Raw genomic sequence first — 18,443 nt, 5'->3', positions numbered from 1 at the left:
GCACATCTCTTTGGACTAGACACAGTTCCGGTGCTCAGCAGCCCCGTGCCTGGCGGCTGCTGTAGGACACAGGCAAATCTGGATTTATCGCTTCCGGGTCATTACATCCTGTTGACTCCACAGCATGGAGCAAAAGTAGGTTAAGGCCTGCCCAATGAACTGACAGGGCTCCCTCCAAAAGTGCCGGGGATCTCCAGACTAAGAAACACAGCGGTGCTCTACTAGGGGCTCATTCTATCTGAGTTTTCAGCAGTCTCAGATTCTGTGTATTTATTGATTTAGTACATTCCTATAAATCTTCATTATGTGTCGGCTATGTTCCAACCATTGTTCCAGGTGCTGGGTGGGGTACAGTGGTCAGGAAAAGGCACACAAATCCCTGCCCCCAGAAGCTTACATTCTGCTGGGGGTGGTGTGCACGTGGAACAGACAGTGAGGTAAGCAGGATAAATACGGTGCTACCTGGAGATCAGGGCTGCGAGAATAGCAGAACAGGAAGGCTGGGCAGGGCGCTGGGAGACGCAGCCCCTGAGCCCCCCTCCCTTCCCTGAGGCTTAGAGGCTCTTGCCTTGACTTCCCAGACTACTCCTCTGCCCACGTGACCCTCGCATAGCTGTCTCAGCCTCTCCTGGCTTCTCCGCCACCATCTCCACCTAACATGTAAGTGTTCCCCAAGGTCCCATCCTGCCTTGTCCATCCTTCCCAACTCTGGAACTTTCTGGGCTGGCTCATCCACCCCAGCGGTGGCCCCTCTCTGTTTGCTGAGGACGACTCCCCCAACTCTGTCTGTAGCTTGAGTTACTTTCTCAGACCAGGGTCACAGATTCACCATTTGGCACAGGACATGAACACAGCTCAGAAGATCACTATGAAATGTTCATTTCACAGAAGAGGAAACAAAACTCTTAAGGGAACCAGAATTATGACATAGCTGGGGATTCCCACTGAAGAGCTTTTTCTCTTATCTTCCTAGCTAAGAGTCTTCCGTTCCCTAAGCATCCCATGCAGGGGTCTTGTGGGGAGGGGACAACCCTGAAAGCCACAGCCAGTTTTGTCAACTAGTAGACGGAACATGCTCTTAGGATCATCCTCCCTACCATAAGATACAAAAACTCAATTCATTTTCCTCTCTAGGAACCTTTCGCTGCCTCCTGTGTTCCCTATCTTGGTAAGTGGCATCACTCTCCTCCTGGTTTCTGTGGCTAGAAATCTCGGATGCCTCCCACCCCTTCCGTTCTCCGCTGTGCAGGTGAACACCAGATCAGCCGGCCCAGGCCACTTCACCTGCAGCTTCACTGTGGCTTCCTTGACAATACATTACAAAGGTATGTGTGACAAGACATCACACACCCATAGTGTGAAACTGCCCAACTTCTCTTTCCCTTCAACATAAAATCCAAATTCGTAATCTTGGCATTCGACACTCAACCTGCCTTCCTACCCCTGATTTACTGTCAGCTTCCCTGCTTTCTTGGTCTGGACTGTCCTTAGCCCCATTTTTGCCCATTAACATCCTCCTGCTCCTTCAAAGCCCGAAGTTTTCCATGAAAACTTCCCCAAATCGCACTGGTTGGAACCCACTCATCCCAATCTTGCTTTCACAGAAGCGAGAACTGCCGTGGCAACGTGATTTTCCTCTGCTCTGCACGAGCCTGTGTCTGCTTCCCCTCCCTGTGTCAGCCCCTATAGATGTGGGCTTGGTCCTATCCATTGTCCAGCTCCCTGCAGTGCCAGGAGCACACCTGCACTGGGCAGGGCAGGAGTCCCGGACATGCTTGAGGAGAATTCTTTTCTGGCTGCTAAGTTGGCAGCATCGGTCAGTCAGCCTCCAGTGTGTGTGTGGGGGCACAGAGAAGGTGGGCGTTACCAGTGGGGGTGCCAGTGACCTGATCACAGAAAGCCAGGGAAAAATGGGCTCTTACCAGACTCCTCTCCCTCCCTGATGGACTGCTCTATGGCAGCCTTGATGCAGAGCTCGCGGGCACGGATGCCTGGGATGTTGTTGCTGTCGGACACGGCCTCCAGCACGATGGAGTCGATGTTCAAGCAGGCAGCATTGTAGTACTTGGCTATGCTCATGGCGGTGGCTGACTTTCCTAGAAAGAAGGCCAGGGGGTTGAATTTCGTGGTTCTCCTTTGCTCAGTGTCCTAGATAGAAGTTTCTAGAACACAGGTCCCTGTACCAGGGATCTCTCTGAGTGCTCTGCCACCAGGCCTTTTGTGTAGCCAGAGGTGGCAGCAGCAAGGAGAAGGAAAACCCCAGCCAGGAGCCAGGGCTGTGGGTCTGGTCCCAGTCCCACCGCTGATGCACGTGTGCCGTGGCAACCGCGTCCTCACTGGGTTTTCTCCTGAGTTTAAATAACAGATTCTATCAGATGATCTTTAAAATACCTTGTCACTCCTACTGTCTCTGATTTTGTTTGTTTGTTTATTTGTTTTTTGAGACATAGTCTTACTCTGTTGCCCTGAGTAGAGTGCCGTGGTGTCAGCCTAGCTCACAGCAACCTCAAACTCCTGGGCTCAAGCAATCCTCCTGCCTCAGCCTCCCAAGTAGCTGGGACTACAGGCATGTGCCACCATGCCTGGCTAATTTTTCTACTTTTAGTAGAGAAGGGGTCTCCCTCTTGCTTAGGCTGGTCCTGAACTCCTGACCTCAAGTGATCCTCCTGCCTGGGCCTCCCACAGCATTAGGATTACAGGTGTGAGCCACCGCACCCGGCCCTACTGTCTCTAATTCTAATGGGAAGAGTTTTTTGGTTTAAAGAATGACTTGTGTTAATTTTTTTTTCTCATTTCAAAATACTGTCATTAAAAAGAAAGCAGAAAATTCAGAAATAACAAGCAAGAGAAAAGGAAAGAAGATCCACAGTCTTCTCACCTAGAGATACTATATCTAGCCTGTGGGTGTTAAGTGTGCATCTATAACTATGGTAGTTACATTTCCTATAAAAAAGAAATCGATTATGTGGTAGGCAGAACAATGGGTCCCCTGAAGATGTCCATGTCCCAAACTGCAAATCTGTTACCTTATGTGGTAAAAGAGACTTTGCAGATGTGATTAATTTATGGATCTTGATATGGGAGATCATCTTGGATGATCCAGGTGGGCATAATCTAATGACAAATATCCTTGTAAGAGAGAAGCAGGAGCGTCAGAGTCAGGGCAGGTGATGTGACAGCAGATGTAGAAAGAGAGACTGGGAGGTGCCACACTGCTGGCTCGAAAGAAGGAGGAAGAAGCCATGAGTCAAGGGATGCAGATGACATTTTAGAAGCCGAAAAAGATAAAGAAATGGACTGCCCCTAGAAACTCCAGAAGAAAAGCAGTTCTGCTCACCCATTTTAGAGTTCTGAGCACGGGTCTCATAAGGGTATAAATTTGTGTTGTTTGTAGCCACTAAGCCTGTGGTCATTTGTTACAACAGAAATAGGGAAACTAATACAAGTTATTAACACAAATCACAGGTATGGCATTTTTCCCTCATGTAAAATGATATATCATGAACATCTTTTTATGCATTCAATACACTTGTATGATACTGTTGTTTTTAACTGTGGTAAAATATACACACTCATTGCCATTGTAACCATTTGTAAGTGTTCAGTTCAGTGGTGCTAAGTACATTCGAATTGTTGTGCCTCCATCAGCACCATCCATTTCCAGAACTCTTTTCGTCGTGTCAAACTGAAACTCTACCCATTAAACACTTCCCAGTCCCCTCTCCTACCAACCCCTGGCAACTGTCATTCTATCTTCCTTTCTTCCTATCTCTATGAATGTGAATACTCTAGCACCTCACATAAGTGGAATCATGCAATATTTGTCCTTCTGTGACTGTCTTATTTCACTTAGCATGATGTCTTTGAGGTTCATCCAGGTGGTAACATGTGTCAGAATGTCTTCCTTTTAAAGACTGAATAAACATCCCATTGTGCTATATTTTGTTTACCTAGTCATCCACTGATGGCCATTTGGGTCATTTCTGTATTTTGGCTATTGTGAATAAATGCTGTTATGAACATGGGTGTACAAGACAATGTTTTAATGGCAATATAATTCACTACAGGAATAGACTGTATAGTGATCAAGTCAGGGTATTTGGGGTATCTATCACCTCCAGTATTTATCATTTCTACATGTTGGGAACATCCCAAGTCCTTTCTTCTAGCTGCTTTGAAATATATGGTACACTGTTGTTTACGCCAGTCACCCTACTCTGCTATTGAACATGAGAACTCATTCCTTCTATCTAACTGCATGTCTGTTCCCATTAACTAATCTTTACCTTCTCCACCCTTCCCAGTCCATACAAATATATAAATATTATGTATAGATTAAAAATTTAAAAATATTCACTACATAAATGTACCATGTCTTAATTAACCAGCCCCTATACTGAATGTTTCAATTGCTCTTAATTTTTAAATTTTGGTAAACAGTGCTGCAGTTAATCTTTGTCCACATCATTAATTATTTTCCTAAGAAATTTTTAGAAGTAACATTGCCAGGCCAAAGGGTTTGCACATATTTTTTCCTCTCTTTTAAAATAATAATTTAATGTCTTGGATTTTTCTCTAATATTTTAATGTTTTAAATTATGAAAAGAATACAAGCTTGAACAACTCAGAAATGTAAAAGTTCAAAATGAAGTGTCTTCCTTCTCCTTCTTAACTCTGTGAGGCCAGCAATTTAACAGTTTGGGGATAATCTTTTGGTATGTAAATTATAAACAAAAGGGTCTTTTATTGTCTTCAAAAATTACATGTGCTAACTTTACCATAAACAAAAAGGGCAAAATAACTTACATTGAGCAGTCTTTGACACACACTATTAAACTGTTCTTCGTGAACATTCCTAGAAAACTGTAAGGCTCCATGAAAATGCCAGGGTTGTTACTGCCGTCATCCACACTGCACTATGCTTTTTGTCTCCAGATGAAAATGTGAATGAACCCTCCCCTAGAATGGGGCTAGTAGCTCCTTCCAGGTCAGTGCATTTTCAGGGCTAACTCTCTGTCTGTCTTCGATCTCTCCTGGCCTATCCACCATCTCTCTGATATTCCTTTTGGTGCAATGCAAAACTGGCAGGAGCTGCTGCATGCGGTGGGGTCTTCAAAACATTTTCAATTACATTCTTATTTGCCTTGTTTGATTTTTACCTATTGCCTCCAGATCTGGCCTTCCACCTTTTAGGTTCTGGTTTATGACTTCTCAAGAAAAGATTCTTCAAAGTAAGGGGTAATGTATTGGGACATTTTTAGATTCCTGGAGCCTCTCAGAGATTAGAACATTGAATATGTCCCATGTTGTCTGTGTGAGTGACAGTAATCTGATCAGAAGAAGGTTTCATTGACCTTCAAGTAAGCTGAAGCTAAGAGACGTTGCAGGGCATCCTCCCAAGGTCCCTCTGCTCTGTCACTAGCTGGGTGACCTTGGCAGGATGTTCCTGAATTTCTGTGAACCTTAACTTCCTGTGAGGTGGGCCAATCAAACTCTCTCCTCTGGGGGGTTGTGAAGTTTAAAGAGAGAAATGGATGGGCAGGAGCTCTATAAACTGTTCATCACTATACAAGTTGAAGATCTTGTTCAATATAGGTGATTTTGTTCCTTTAGGTTTATGGCAAAGCTAGCACATGTAATTTTGGAGGCAGTAAGGATTCTTGTTAAAGGATGGCTCACTCTTTGACTGGGTTATAGTTAGCAAGATATTCCTTGAGAATATGTAGCATGTGATTGGAGTTTTTTTCCAATGGGGATTCAAACTCCAGAAGTATAATTATGAATGGTAATCATCATTGTGGTAATAATGACGATATCAAAAGACTTTTGTTTGAGTATTTATTAGGTGTCAAGTACCGGGATAAGCATTTTATACAAATGTCCTCATTTAATTCTCATGACTACCGTATAAAATAGATAATGTTAATACCATTTTAAAGACAAAGAAACTGAGCACAGAGAACTTAAGCAACTTTCCCAAATGCACTCATCTATAAATGGCATCATAGGGTAAGATCTGACACAGGGCTGGTTGGCTCTGGGGTTCATGCTTGTAATCACTCTGCTAAGCTGTTCCCCAGATAAAATCATTAGTATGTGTCATGACCACACAGCTGATGTTGCCACTATGGAAGCCACGGAGTTAATGGAGGACATGTGGCACCCTTGGCTTGACCTTCCCTCAGAATAGTCACATACCTGACAAGGGTGTCCCATGGATGATGATGGCAATGCCTTTCCGGTTCTTGGACAAGCGGCCTTCTGCAGAAATGTCAATGCCCAGGTGGCGAGCGATCGCTTTGCTCACTGGGTTGCTTTCTACCTCTCCAACTTCGTCTGTGGAGTGGCTATCAATGCTCTGAACCTTGTCAGCTGCAAATTAAAAATATGTGTGTATGCACATGTGCATGCATGTGTATACAGCCAGAATTTACATGGGTACTGGTGGAAATGGGAACTAATTTCTCTTTTTAAATGTTGTTATTTTAAAATTGCAAACGTTGCAGCAGTCCTTTCCTGGAGTGTATGAGAATGCCCTTTTTTCCTAATAATTTGTCTGTAGCTACTAAAAGATATCATAGGCTGGTAAACTAGAGCCCACGGGCCAGATCTGTCCTGCTATGTGTTTTTATAAATAAAGTTTTATTGGAACACAGCCACAGCCCTTTGATTACATATTGTCTTTGGTTGTTTCCATGCTACGAAGGCCAAGTTGAGTAGCTGCAGCAGAGACAAGATGGCCTGCAAAGTCTAAAATATGTACTGTCTGGTCTTTTATGGTCTTTTATGCCATACCTTGATTTAGATAAAAAATATTGCCCTGGAGAAATGTTTATAATAGAAACAAGCAAGCTGCAGAATAATACATATAGAATACAGAGTAAATATGCAGCCAAATACCCACAGTGATCCCAAACTTTCAGTGTTTTAATAACAAAACTAGGCTCATACTCTAAATTTTGTTCTGTAACTTGCTTTTTTCATATAATATATCTTGGATATCTTTCTATTTACTGAAACATAGACCTTGCTCATTCTTTTGAAATAGCTGCTAAATACCTCCTACTGTGTGGATTTATAATAATTTAACTAGTCCCCTACTGACAGGTATTGAGATAGTTTCCAGGTTTTCCCATTCTCAGCACTGTGGTTTGCTTCCTTCTTCCTAGGATGTCTGTGGTCGGCTCTGGGAGAGCCCAGGCGTGGGGGATAGAGCTGGGCTCTGTGGGATTGGGAAGGTGGCCATGAGAGACCAGGAGCCTCTTGGGTCAGTACAGCCAGGGTGGATTAAACACAAGGCATGGAGCCAGGAATTTCTGTCTTTAATCCCAGTTTTGCCATCGTGTTCTCCTGCCTTAATTTGCTCACCTGGTTGATGAGGGCTAAGAATAATGACTTAACCAAACTCTTTAAAGATCTCATTAGTCTTGGCCATCATTCCTATTTCCTGAGATGAGCATGTGACAAGGCCACTTATGCTTTATTATGGTTTACTGACTGGCACACAAATGGCCCCTGTGAACCAAGTCTGGTGGAATCTAATCTTCTAAATATAGTTTCAACATTTTGTATGACTTGGGAAAAATAAATGCTAGAAAATGGGCCCACAGTGCTGGGAGGTCAAGAGGAGGTTTTCCTAATGGTCCAGGTAGGGGCACACCAGAAAGAATGCCTCCCACCCCCTGAAATGTTTTCCTAAACACCTCCAGCCTGCTGGAATGTTAGCACTGACGGTTTAGGCCTTCAGATTCATACTCGGTCTAGCCAAAATGCAGACAGCGGTGGCAAGAATAAGTCTTATGCTGAGCTCATCAGCAGGCTTCCATGCTTGTATCCTAGTGCGAATGGGGAGACCAGCGCTCCTCCAGGGGACAGTGTGGGGACAGGGCCGGAAGGGGTGGGGGTGGGCCTCAGAGGAGGCACTTTATGGAGAAAGGCAACAGGGTACTGAAGAGATTTCCCACTTATGCTTAGACAGAACTGGTACCAAAACATTAAATTGCTTGGTTACTTTGAAACATTATTTTTTCCAGGCTTTCCTCGTCGTCATCATCATCTGAGAAGGTTTTAGAGTCAACCATAGGGACATGCCGCTCTTCCAGGTTGGATGTGACAGAGATCCCTCGGCTAAGCGACGTCCTCTTTGTGCTATTGGAGGTTCCCTGATCTGACGTGATCATATCTTCCTCTTCTGCTGGGATCCAAGGGTGGGAACACAGGGAGAAGGGAAGAGTTGGGGAGGGCACAAGGGAGATGGAGACAGAAAAGGAAAAGAGGACAAAGAGGAGAATCACTATACTGGCCCTGTCGCCCTGCACCACCCAACCCAAATGTATAAGAACTGCAGTCCGTTGGCTGTTATGTAAGTTCTTCTGTGCATGGGATTTCTTCATTTTAACATTTGTTTAAATACCAAAATTATGCATGTGCTCAGAAAATTTGGAAAATTCAAAACAGCCTAAAAATGATAAAATTCAGCTGTAAAAAAAGATAGAGCTAGACAAAGGAATGGTAACAGAGGAGTAGCACTGAATTTTATACCAGTACAAGAGAGCTGCAACCTCTCCGATTTAGTTTTAATTATTCACAACTACGCTTAAGGTCATATTGTATATACTGAATTGCAGTCTGCCCTCCCCCTTAATTTATCATGAACATTCCCCATGTCCTTGTCAGGCACATCTAACAGTTTGTTGGCCCAGCACCTCCTCATTGTCCCCTAGTCCACAGTATTTCAGGGGATGCAGTGGGCTGTGACTATACAAGGTGACTCCCTTGTACTGCAGGGCAAGATGTCCTTTCTGTTGAGAATCTGGATTTCAGCCTGAGACATTGCAGCTCTCTTGTGAATGGTAACAGCGTGCTTGGGGCTGTGGGCCTTTGCTGGATGTGGTCAGGGGAGCGGAGAAGGACCGTCTACTCTGAGAGCAGAGTGAGGAGATGTTCAGCGAAGTGCTGGTGAGAAGCAGAGTGTGATCCTTCCTGGGTTCCTTCTGGAATGACTGCTCCTGGCTCTAGGCCATCTTCCATTGGGACAAAAGGAAAAGTGAACCCACAACCATGGTGTTTAAGGACATAAAAGCAACAAGGCTCTTCTCTGGCCTCATGAGGTCCTTTGTACATTGAAGCCCCTTGCAGCCCCCTCCCTCAGGCCACTGGAAAGTCCCTCCGAGATATTTAAACTATCTCTCCCCTTACCTCCTTCCTGAATCAAAGGCCTTGTGTCATTGACTTTCCCCCCAGCATTTTAGCTCAGTGCTTGCAACACAGTGGATACTTGTTATGGACTTCTTTGTACCCCCTAACCCCAAAATTCAGAAGTTGAAGTTCTAACCCTCCAGTATCTCTGAAAGTGACTGTATTTGGAGACAGAGCCTTAAAAAAGTAATTAAGGTAAAATGAGGTCAAATGGGTGGGTCCTAATCCAATAGGACTGGTGTCTTTATAAGAAGAGATTAGGACACAGACACGCACACAGGGAAGACCAGGTGAATGCATAGGGAGAAGCCAGCCATCTACAAGAAGAAGAGTTTCAGAAGAAAGAAATTCTGCTAATACCTTGATCTTGGATTTCCAGCTTCCAGAATTGTGAGAAAAGAAATTTCTATTGGTTAAACCACCCAATCTGTGATATTTGTTATGGCAGCCCTAGCAAACTAATACAGTGCTCAAGGCACAATATAGGGGAGATTGGTGAGAGGCAGCCTTAATTTATCTTTTCGTTTTAGGGCACTGAGAGACAATGAAACTCCCCTGGGCAGGAAAAAAGGACCCCATTCAATCATGAATGTACTTACTCCTCTAGCACCCAATTATTGGGCTCTGTCATGTATCAGCTGCTGTTCCAAGCCCTAGGTTTACAAGTGGATAATATGTGATCACTGCCTTTCTGGGGAGGTTCTTGGCTAGTGGGGGAGGCAGGTATAAAGAAAATAATTAGCCATATGATGACTGTCCCACAGATGTGAGCGAGTAAGAACAGGCAAGGTACAGGTCCAGGAAGAGGACACAGAAAAGCAAGAAAAGCCACCAGTCCCACAAGTCAGCCAGGAACCTTCATGCTCAAGCATACAAGAGAGCCCTGGGCAGATGATGGGATAACTTGGAGCTGCTGGGCCAGAAAGGGTGTGATTATGAGAGCTCAGTGCAGCTCTGTGATTGAACTGTGGCCTTGAGGCCTATGGAGGGGCTGCCCTTTTATTGTGTGTGTCAACTCCCACTCCCTATCTCTTTTAGGGCACCCACTTCTACCTTGCATTATGCATTACTTTACATTACCCCGGTACTCCTATGGGAAGCAGTGGAGTATAATGGTTACCCACATGGACTTTGGACAGTCAGAGAGCCCTGGGCTGGAATCCTGATTCTGCCACTTAAAACTGTGCATCAAGCCTCTTTGCACTTCCGTTTCTTATCTGTATGTGCAAAGCCTAGCGTAGCATAGCGTCCAGCAAGTATTCTTCCATCTGTATTCGGTGTTTTTAAGACTTAATACCCTACTGGATTCTACTGAGAACAGAATGTGTTCCAGCCTCTGCATCCACGAAATGGGGATAACAGGACCTATTTTGTAGGGATCCTATTTTGTAAGGATTAGAAGTCAAATATTTAAGGTGCCTAGTACACAGCAGGGGGAATTTAAAGGGGCCAGGGCAGTGCTAGCGCCAGGGGTTCTCCATCTTGAGTTCTCACCGTTCTCCTGCACCAGACTCTCCAGAAATTTTGCCTTCATCTGTTCCTCTCTTGACTTCTTCATCTCCCTGAAGTACTCATACACCTCTGGAGGCAGCCTCTCCCCTGGGTTGCGGGGAGGTAGCAGTAGGCTGTTGTAGGAGTCATAGCCCTTCAGCTTTCGCAAGATCTGCTCAAGGGAAAAATAGGAACTGCTGTTGGTCTCATCAGAAGTTTCCTCCCTGTAGCTCTAGGTGGATTTGCTCATTGATCTTGCAAAACTCCTACCTGAGGCTGAGACTTGTAGAAATACTTTCTGGATTTCAAAGGGTGGGACCCTTTGGAGATGCCTAAGAAATAGGGCTGAGCTCTGAACTTGTAGGGCTACAAGCTCTTTATTTTGCTCTATTTCAGCCTGGGCATTTCACATGTAGAAAAGAATTTTCTTCTTGTTTTAAAAATAACACAAACTGTTTCTCTTTTTCATTTTTCCCCATGACAAAAGAACTCCATTATCCACTTTGAATGACACATTTTTAAAAAATATTGTGGTTAGCAATATTACACTAAGCAAGGTTGTTATCTCATAAATAGAGGATCCAGGGAAAAAACAAGTAAAATAGTATTAAGTGTGTGTGTGTGTGTGTGTGTGTGTGTGTGTGTTTGTGTGTACATGTTTGTGGATGTATGTTAGAGCTACAAGATAAAATACAGGATGCCTAGTTAAATTTGAATTTCAGGTAAACAACAAATACTTCTTTTAGTATAAATATGTCCCTGTAATATTTGGGACATATTTGGGCTACAGATTCAAGAAACTGAGCAAGTCCCAAACCAAATAAACCAAAAGAAATCTATGCCAAACATATTATAGTCAAACTTCTATAAACTAAGGCAGCACAGAAAGATTCTTAAAAGCAGTGAGAGAGAAATGAAACCTTACCTATAGAGAAAAAGGTATTCAAGTAACACTGGATTTCTCATCAGACAACCGAGGCAGGGCTGAAAGAACTGTCAGGCCAGAATTCTATATCCAGTGGAAAAAAACAGATATAGAATGTTTTTCAAGATCAAAGAGGAAATTAAGACATTCTCAGATGAAGAAACACTAAAAAATTTTCATCAGCAGACCTACACTAAAAGAATAGTTAAAGGTAACTCTCTAAACAGAAAGGAAATAATAAAAAGAAACCTTGGAATATCACAAAGGAAGAAAGAACAGAAAGAGTAAAAAGATAGATACATATAATACATTTTCCTTCTCTGGGGTTTTCTAACTTATGTTTGACAGTTAAAATGACAATTATAAGGCAAAAATATTTAAGATAGTTATATTAAAAAGTAGGAAGGGTAAAGGGAGGAAAGGTTTCTAAATTACACTAGAACTGGTAAAATGTCAATACCAGTTGATTATAATGTTATGTATATATAATGTAATACCCATAGCAATAACTAAAGAAATTATACAAAGAGATACACTCAAGAACTACTCTAGGTAAATCAAAATGGAATTCTAAATAATGTTGAAGCAACTGACAGGAAGGCAGGAAAAAGTAAACAGAACAAAAAAATAATAATACAATAAAATGGCAGACTCAAGCCCTAACATATCAATAATTACATTAAATGTAAATGGTCTAAATACATCAACTAAAGACAGAGCTTGGCAGAGCATAGTTCAAAAAATAATCTAATTACATGCTGTTTACAAGTAACTCAACTTCAAATATAATGATATAGGCGGATTAGTGCATACAATTCTTTACTGTCTGAATTTTAACCTTGAATGTGCATTAGTTTTTCAATTAGTTCCTTAAAATATATAATGGAATCACGAAGAAGCAATGAATTCTGCTCACGTCAAGAGAGGTATGTCAGAAAAGCCTACGGAGAAGTGATTGTTGGAATTGGAATTGACATTGGAATTAGAAATGATCATTGGAATTGACAAGAAAAGGCCAGCAAGAAATTATGACCTGAAGAGAGAAGAGCATGAGTAGCACATGGCAGGACCCAGCATGTGTTGGGAAATGGGGTTTGGCTTTGGCCTCTGCTCACCTTTTCTTCTGTGAGATATTGCTGGTCAAATTCTAAGGAGTAAAACTCAATGGGAAAGTCGCAGGGATTCTTCACTATCACCTCAGCCTCGTCTCCAGGCGCAAAAGGCAGCAGCGGCCCCAGCTCCAAAACCGAAGGACTAAATTCCAGGCGTGGCTCCAGACCTTGCCCAAATACCATCAGTGTAAGCTTTTCAGCACTCTGGGCAACATGGAACACCAGGTTTTGGCTGTAGAATCTCTGGAAAACATAAAAACAAAAAAAGCATCTGATTTTTTTTTTTTCTATTACATGCCATGTAAAACTGTACACCACTGATGGGAAAAACTTATCTATTTAGATTAAGAGAGAAATTTTCTTATAAAGTTGCACAGGAATAATTTATATTATGCCGATATACAGTATACAGCATGCCAGGCACCGTACCAAGTGCTTCATCACTTATAGCAGGCTCTCTGAGTGTCACCTCCATATCCCTCAGACCTTCCAGTGTGCTCAGATTTCCAATTGCCACTATCTATACCTCGGGGCCTGAAAGCTCTCATATCATGGGCCCTGCTGTCCATGGGCAGGGGGAGGGCAGGACAGAAGTGCCAAGGAAGTAACACTTTTTAGGAGCAGTCCTCAAGCAATGATTCGTGGGAGTTACTGTATAAATACCCCACAGCTCCCTTGCTCCTGGGGAGGCATGATTCTGAAGTGTGTACTTTGTATATTTATTTACTCTGAGTTTAGCAGAAAGCCAGAGCTAGGGTGTTCAATTCATTGGATGCAATTATAATCAGATACCAGTTGATAATGATACTATAACTACTTACAGGTTTTCTCAAAATGGTACAAAAATCCACTTTCCATTCAGTGGTTCCTATGCTCATTTCACTGGGGAACCTGTTAAACATACAGATCCACGGATCCCATCCCTAAAGATCCTGACTCAGTAGGGGCAGAGTAAGGCTGGGGATTCTGCATTTTTAACCAGATGCCCAGGGCATTCTCATCCAGTTAGACTCATGGCTTGGGTTTGGGGGCCATGAGTGGCATCACAATTCGAAGAACTCCTGTCTTAGCTCAAAGGTAAAAAATTCTGATGGATGGAATGTAGGCAGGCATACATACACACACAGAGAAATATCTATTGTTGGACACAATAAGAGAATAAATTATTGACTAAGGGGGCTTTTTATATAGTTATGGGCTTAGCACTTTAGGACCTAACCTTCTATATTTTAATTGCTTTCTAAAACATTTCATTCATTTCTTTGTTTTCTAACACAGTATTGTGAACACATTATAATGTCTAACAACGGTTGGTGTGGATGTCAGTGATTTTTCTGTGCTGCTAGTATCAATGGAGATGTAGGTATGGATTGTATGGATTGCAGAGCTAACCGATTTCTTGCATACAGCCCAAAAGTTCCTCTTCTAATTGATAGAAACTTTTTTATTTTTTAACTTTGACCAATGTGAACTCAACATTTACGGAACTGTCTGAAAAAATCTATTTTTTAAAAGTATACTTACTGGTATTTCCCTTATTCAGTAATGGAAAAAAAATCCAAAATCTTAAGTAAATCTTTGACAATCTTAAGACTCTTTAAGAATGACAAATATAGTATTAATTTTCTTTTAAAAGGGTTGGAGAGATGTTGATAATGATAGAAACATGGGCTTTAATTTAGAGTGCGATATGAAGTCATTCATTTTTCCTCTTTCTCACTGCAGATTCTTAAGCATTTTCCTCAAAGCCATTACCAGGAAGATGGGAGTTAACCACAGGTGTTCTATAAAACTTACATCAATTTTTCTTTCAAAATAATAGAAAAGAGGAAAACATATCCCAAAAGGCATAGGCTTTGAACAACCAGAGATTCTCTCTGGTTCTAGCATTTTATTAATTTTACTATGTTCTTGGTTAGCAGTAGCTTTGCGCTGGTGATGGTCACAAAAGAAATGTTTGTGAGGCTCAGGGAGGCTGTCCACCAGGGAGTGCTTATCACAACTACTGATGATAACAGTTAATAGTTACTAAGACACGTACTATACATAGAGCAGTATGCTGTGTGTATTTTATTCCATGCTCTGCATTTAATCATCGAAATGATCCTAGGGGGTAGTTATTGTAGGTAACTGAAATAACTGAAACCCAGGGGTCAGATACTTTCAAATTTACATTTTTATAAAGGTAAAAATAGTGCATATACACTGTGTTACCTAATACTCTCAGTAGGGTTGGGGCAGGGCCCCAGTAATCAAACACGTTAGTGTTTCTGCAGTTGCAATGTTTCATTCTGAAAACTAAGGAGTGTGACACTTATGAAATCTCCCCAACCCCAATTTTGGAAGCTTACTGGATCTGAGAATTGCAAAAGGGATTTCTGATATGCAATATTATTCTTTTCAATTTTATCAATGAGAAAACTGAGGCTTAATGAGGCTAAGGGATTTGTTCGGGGACACAGCCTGTGGGTGCAGAGGCAGAAGCTTTCTAACCCAGGCCTGCTGATAAAAATCAACATGTTAGATTGTTCTGCTGCTTCCAGACCACCAGGCCACGCAGCTCCTATGTGAACCAGCAAGCACTTGAGGTGCCATATGCAGAACAGTGAGGCACGAGTCACTCAAAGTTTCCCTGAGACCCAAACAAGCATGAACTTTGAGTAAAGAGAATCTAAATGAGGCCACATTTCATGAAAGCTCACCTCTTCTTTTGGCATGAATTTCACTTGCACGTTGGACCTCTCACCAGGATCCAAGACTCCAGAAGTGGGCTGGGTGTCAAAGATCCGTGTCTTTGGTATTAATTCAGCACGTAGTTTCTGTCTTAAGTACTTTGGCATGTGTTTGTCCACCTGATTTATAAATATCAGATAATTAGATCATCTTCCATGGAAAATGGACTCATTTCATCTTCCACTCACACAACCTACATTTACCAAGTATTTCTCAGGTATCGAGGAATATATAGATACCAGGGGTACAAAGACAAATAAGACATGTGAGCTGATAGTATGGGTTGAGAGGGCCTCGAGTGCTCGGCTAAGGGCCCAGATTTTATTCAGGAGGCAATGGTTGCCACTGAAGAGTCTTTGAGCAGGAGATGGAAATGATGAGAATGAAGGCCTAGGTTTACAAATCTGGCTGAAATGGAGATGGGGAAAAGGCAACCAAGGGGACCAAGGGGCCACAACTCATTTACCTTGCTAATAGGCTTTGGGCAATGGACAAACCATTCACAAGGGACTTGGAGATGATTGGAAAGCTGAACGGTTTCCACCATGCACTGTCCACACTGAATTGCAGCAAACTCCACTTTTGTACATGACAGCGTCATAGCTGGAATGGTCACCTTGGCTTGGAGACAGATGTGAACTGTTGGCCCTCCAACCACCTACAGCAGGCATAAAATTGCTGTTACCATGTGGCATGGGGGGCAGGGAGGGGGAAGACTCACAGCTCTGACATAATAATTGGATCATCCTGGGGCAATCAGCAAACAGAGCTGGGAACCTGGAGCCTCAGGTGGGCCCAGTGATATGACATACCTTGATGGGCAGAATGACTTCTTTGTTTCCAACAGGAAGATTGGCCCCTTGTGGGTCAAATCTCACTTCAAATGTTTCTGTTTCACAGTAAGGCAGATTCTTTACACGATCTAGCTCAGTACTGAATCCTAGAGCAAGACAGACAAAATTTCTTCATGGGAAAGAGAAATAGCAAATAAGAGCTGCTCTGGATAGAGCCCCCTCTGGGGCAGGATCATCACTCAGAGTATCAGCAACTCTTTCAGGCGATCCCTGAAGAAACACAAATGCTATTCCAGAAGGAAAGTACAGATGGGGTCCTTGTTAGATGTGACAAAGTACAATAGGAAAGCATCTCCCCAGCCTGGTTACCTGTGTCATGAAGGACATGCTTTTCTGCATGGAAGGACACTGGAAAGTGACCAGCATTGGTGATCTTGATGATATGGGTTCGTACTTCACCAAGGACAATGTAGCCAAAGTCCAGGGTGTACTGGGGCAGCTGGATTCTGAAACAGAAACAGGCTCTCCTTACCAGTCACTTTCAAACACGGAAGACTACTTTCCCCACAGTGAGAGAGTGTGAGGTTTTTTTCTATCTCCTGTGCACAATTTTATTCTGCAGAGTGGAGAACAATTAATGGTCACCTGGATGGAGACTAGAAACAACATAACTTCCTTGGAAGTTCACACCGATTCAGCCATCATCTCAGAACATGTTCAGCGTGGGCCCTCATGGACCCGAAATGAGGCTTGTCCATTAGACAAAGCTAGAGTTTACTGACTTTAAGAGGCAGAAACCTGCCTGGCTGGCTTGATGCTGGGGGAGGGAAGATCAGATGAGGAGAGTGGATTTCATTCCCAGATGATCAACCACTGTTTCAGGAAATACTCAGCACAAGGCAGCAGGGCTTGCTCTGCTATACTCTGAAACAAATGCAACACATATGGGCACTTACTTGGCCATTTTGCAGCAACTCCAATGGCTGAAGCTAGTGCTGTCGGTGACATCAGGGATAACTGATTTCTGGTGTTCTAGGGCATACCCTTGGACTATCAGTCGCTCTACTTCCATCTGGAGATAAGCACTTAACTGGAACAAGAGAGATGAGCAAGTCAGCAAATTCTTCTAGAACATGCATTCTCAATAGGGACAATATCACTCCTAAAGAGGTGAAAATTGGTTCTTGTGGGGGGAGGTGGAAAATATATATACAGTATATTTGTGGTATTAAAATGTTCATGGGAATGGGGTGGAGGGCAAACAAACTACTACTAATACATCTGCCCCATGGAATACTACTTAGCGGTAAAAAGGAATGAACTGCTGATGTGCACAATTTGAATGGATCTCAAGGGCATTATGCTGAACGAAAAAAGCTAATCTCCAAGGCTACATGCTGTATGATTCAATTTACATAACGCTCTTGAAATAACAAAAGTAGCGAGATGGAGAACAGATTAGTGGTTGCCTTGGGTAAGGGATAGAGAGAAAGAGGGAGATGGGTGTGGCTCCAAAGGGCACAGGCAAAGGCAAACACAAATTAAAAATGAGCCTTAATTCTCCCTGTTGAAAATAAGGGACAAGACCTCTCCCTTCCTTTTCTTAGAGCACTTACTTTAGAAAACTTGTGATTTTAAATACTTTGAAATGTTATCTTTTTGAAATGTATATAAATCTTCTTAAAATCTAAATAAGTCTCTTGCTGGCTTCAAAATCCATCCATTGAGGAATGTCTTTCTCAAGGACCTGGGAACCATCTCTTTGAAATGTAATCACCAAGAAGGTATGTCCCTATATTTTTTGTGGGAGGATAAGAGCCCAACTTCAGCGGGGCCCTGTCATAAAGACAGGGGCAGTTTATTTTTTCCTTTGAATAAAGCCAATTAGCTAACTCAGACAGTCACCCCAATTACCCTGTAAATTTAGGGTAAACTATGTGACAAATGATGCCGTCAAGTCTTCTCACTGGAGGACTAGCTATTATTTACTTTGAGAATAGGCATGGAATGGGCTGTATCTGGTTGGCTGTATGAAAGGGTTGGACTTTTTCCTGTCTTTGCCATCTCTCAGCAGATGGCGTGTGATACGAGTCACATTCCAGTTTAATGCTTATTCAATAATAAAATTGTTTTCTTTCTTTTCTACCTTTGTGGAGAGATTTTTCTGGGTTGAAAGCTTGTGTTTTTCAT

At 42.6% G+C, this 18,443-nt stretch overlaps 1 protein-coding gene across 2 annotated transcripts in view; it reads right to left on the bottom strand.

Annotated features, from left to right (window-relative positions):
- Positions 1-18,443, bottom strand: part of HYDIN (HYDIN axonemal central pair apparatus protein) — a 315,495-nt gene that overhangs the window by 99,840 nt on the left and 197,212 nt on the right. For both annotated transcript variants that reach the window (XM_012772427.3, XM_075995778.1), the window contains exons 31-40: positions 17,210-17,343; positions 16,623-16,759; positions 16,272-16,399; positions 15,926-16,117; positions 15,429-15,578; positions 12,730-12,969; positions 10,693-10,861; positions 8,012-8,191; positions 6,199-6,372; positions 1,923-2,096 (exon numbers count right to left, since the gene is read on the bottom strand). In XM_012772427.3, the coding sequence (XP_012627881.2) occupies positions 1,923-2,096; positions 6,199-6,372; positions 8,012-8,191; positions 10,693-10,861; positions 12,730-12,969; positions 15,429-15,578; positions 15,926-16,117; positions 16,272-16,399; positions 16,623-16,759; positions 17,210-17,343 (1,678 nt within the window). The remainder of the gene's footprint in view (positions 1-1,922; positions 2,097-6,198; positions 6,373-8,011; positions 8,192-10,692; positions 10,862-12,729; positions 12,970-15,428; positions 15,579-15,925; positions 16,118-16,271; positions 16,400-16,622; positions 16,760-17,209; positions 17,344-18,443) is intronic.

This window comes from Microcebus murinus, chromosome 20 (assembly GCF_040939455.1).
Source record: "Microcebus murinus isolate Inina chromosome 20, M.murinus_Inina_mat1.0, whole genome shotgun sequence".
NCBI classification, from domain to species: domain Eukaryota; kingdom Metazoa; phylum Chordata; class Mammalia; order Primates; family Cheirogaleidae; genus Microcebus; species Microcebus murinus.
The sequence above is the reverse complement of the archived record's forward strand: the minus strand, read 5'-3'. Positions and strand labels throughout refer to the sequence as shown.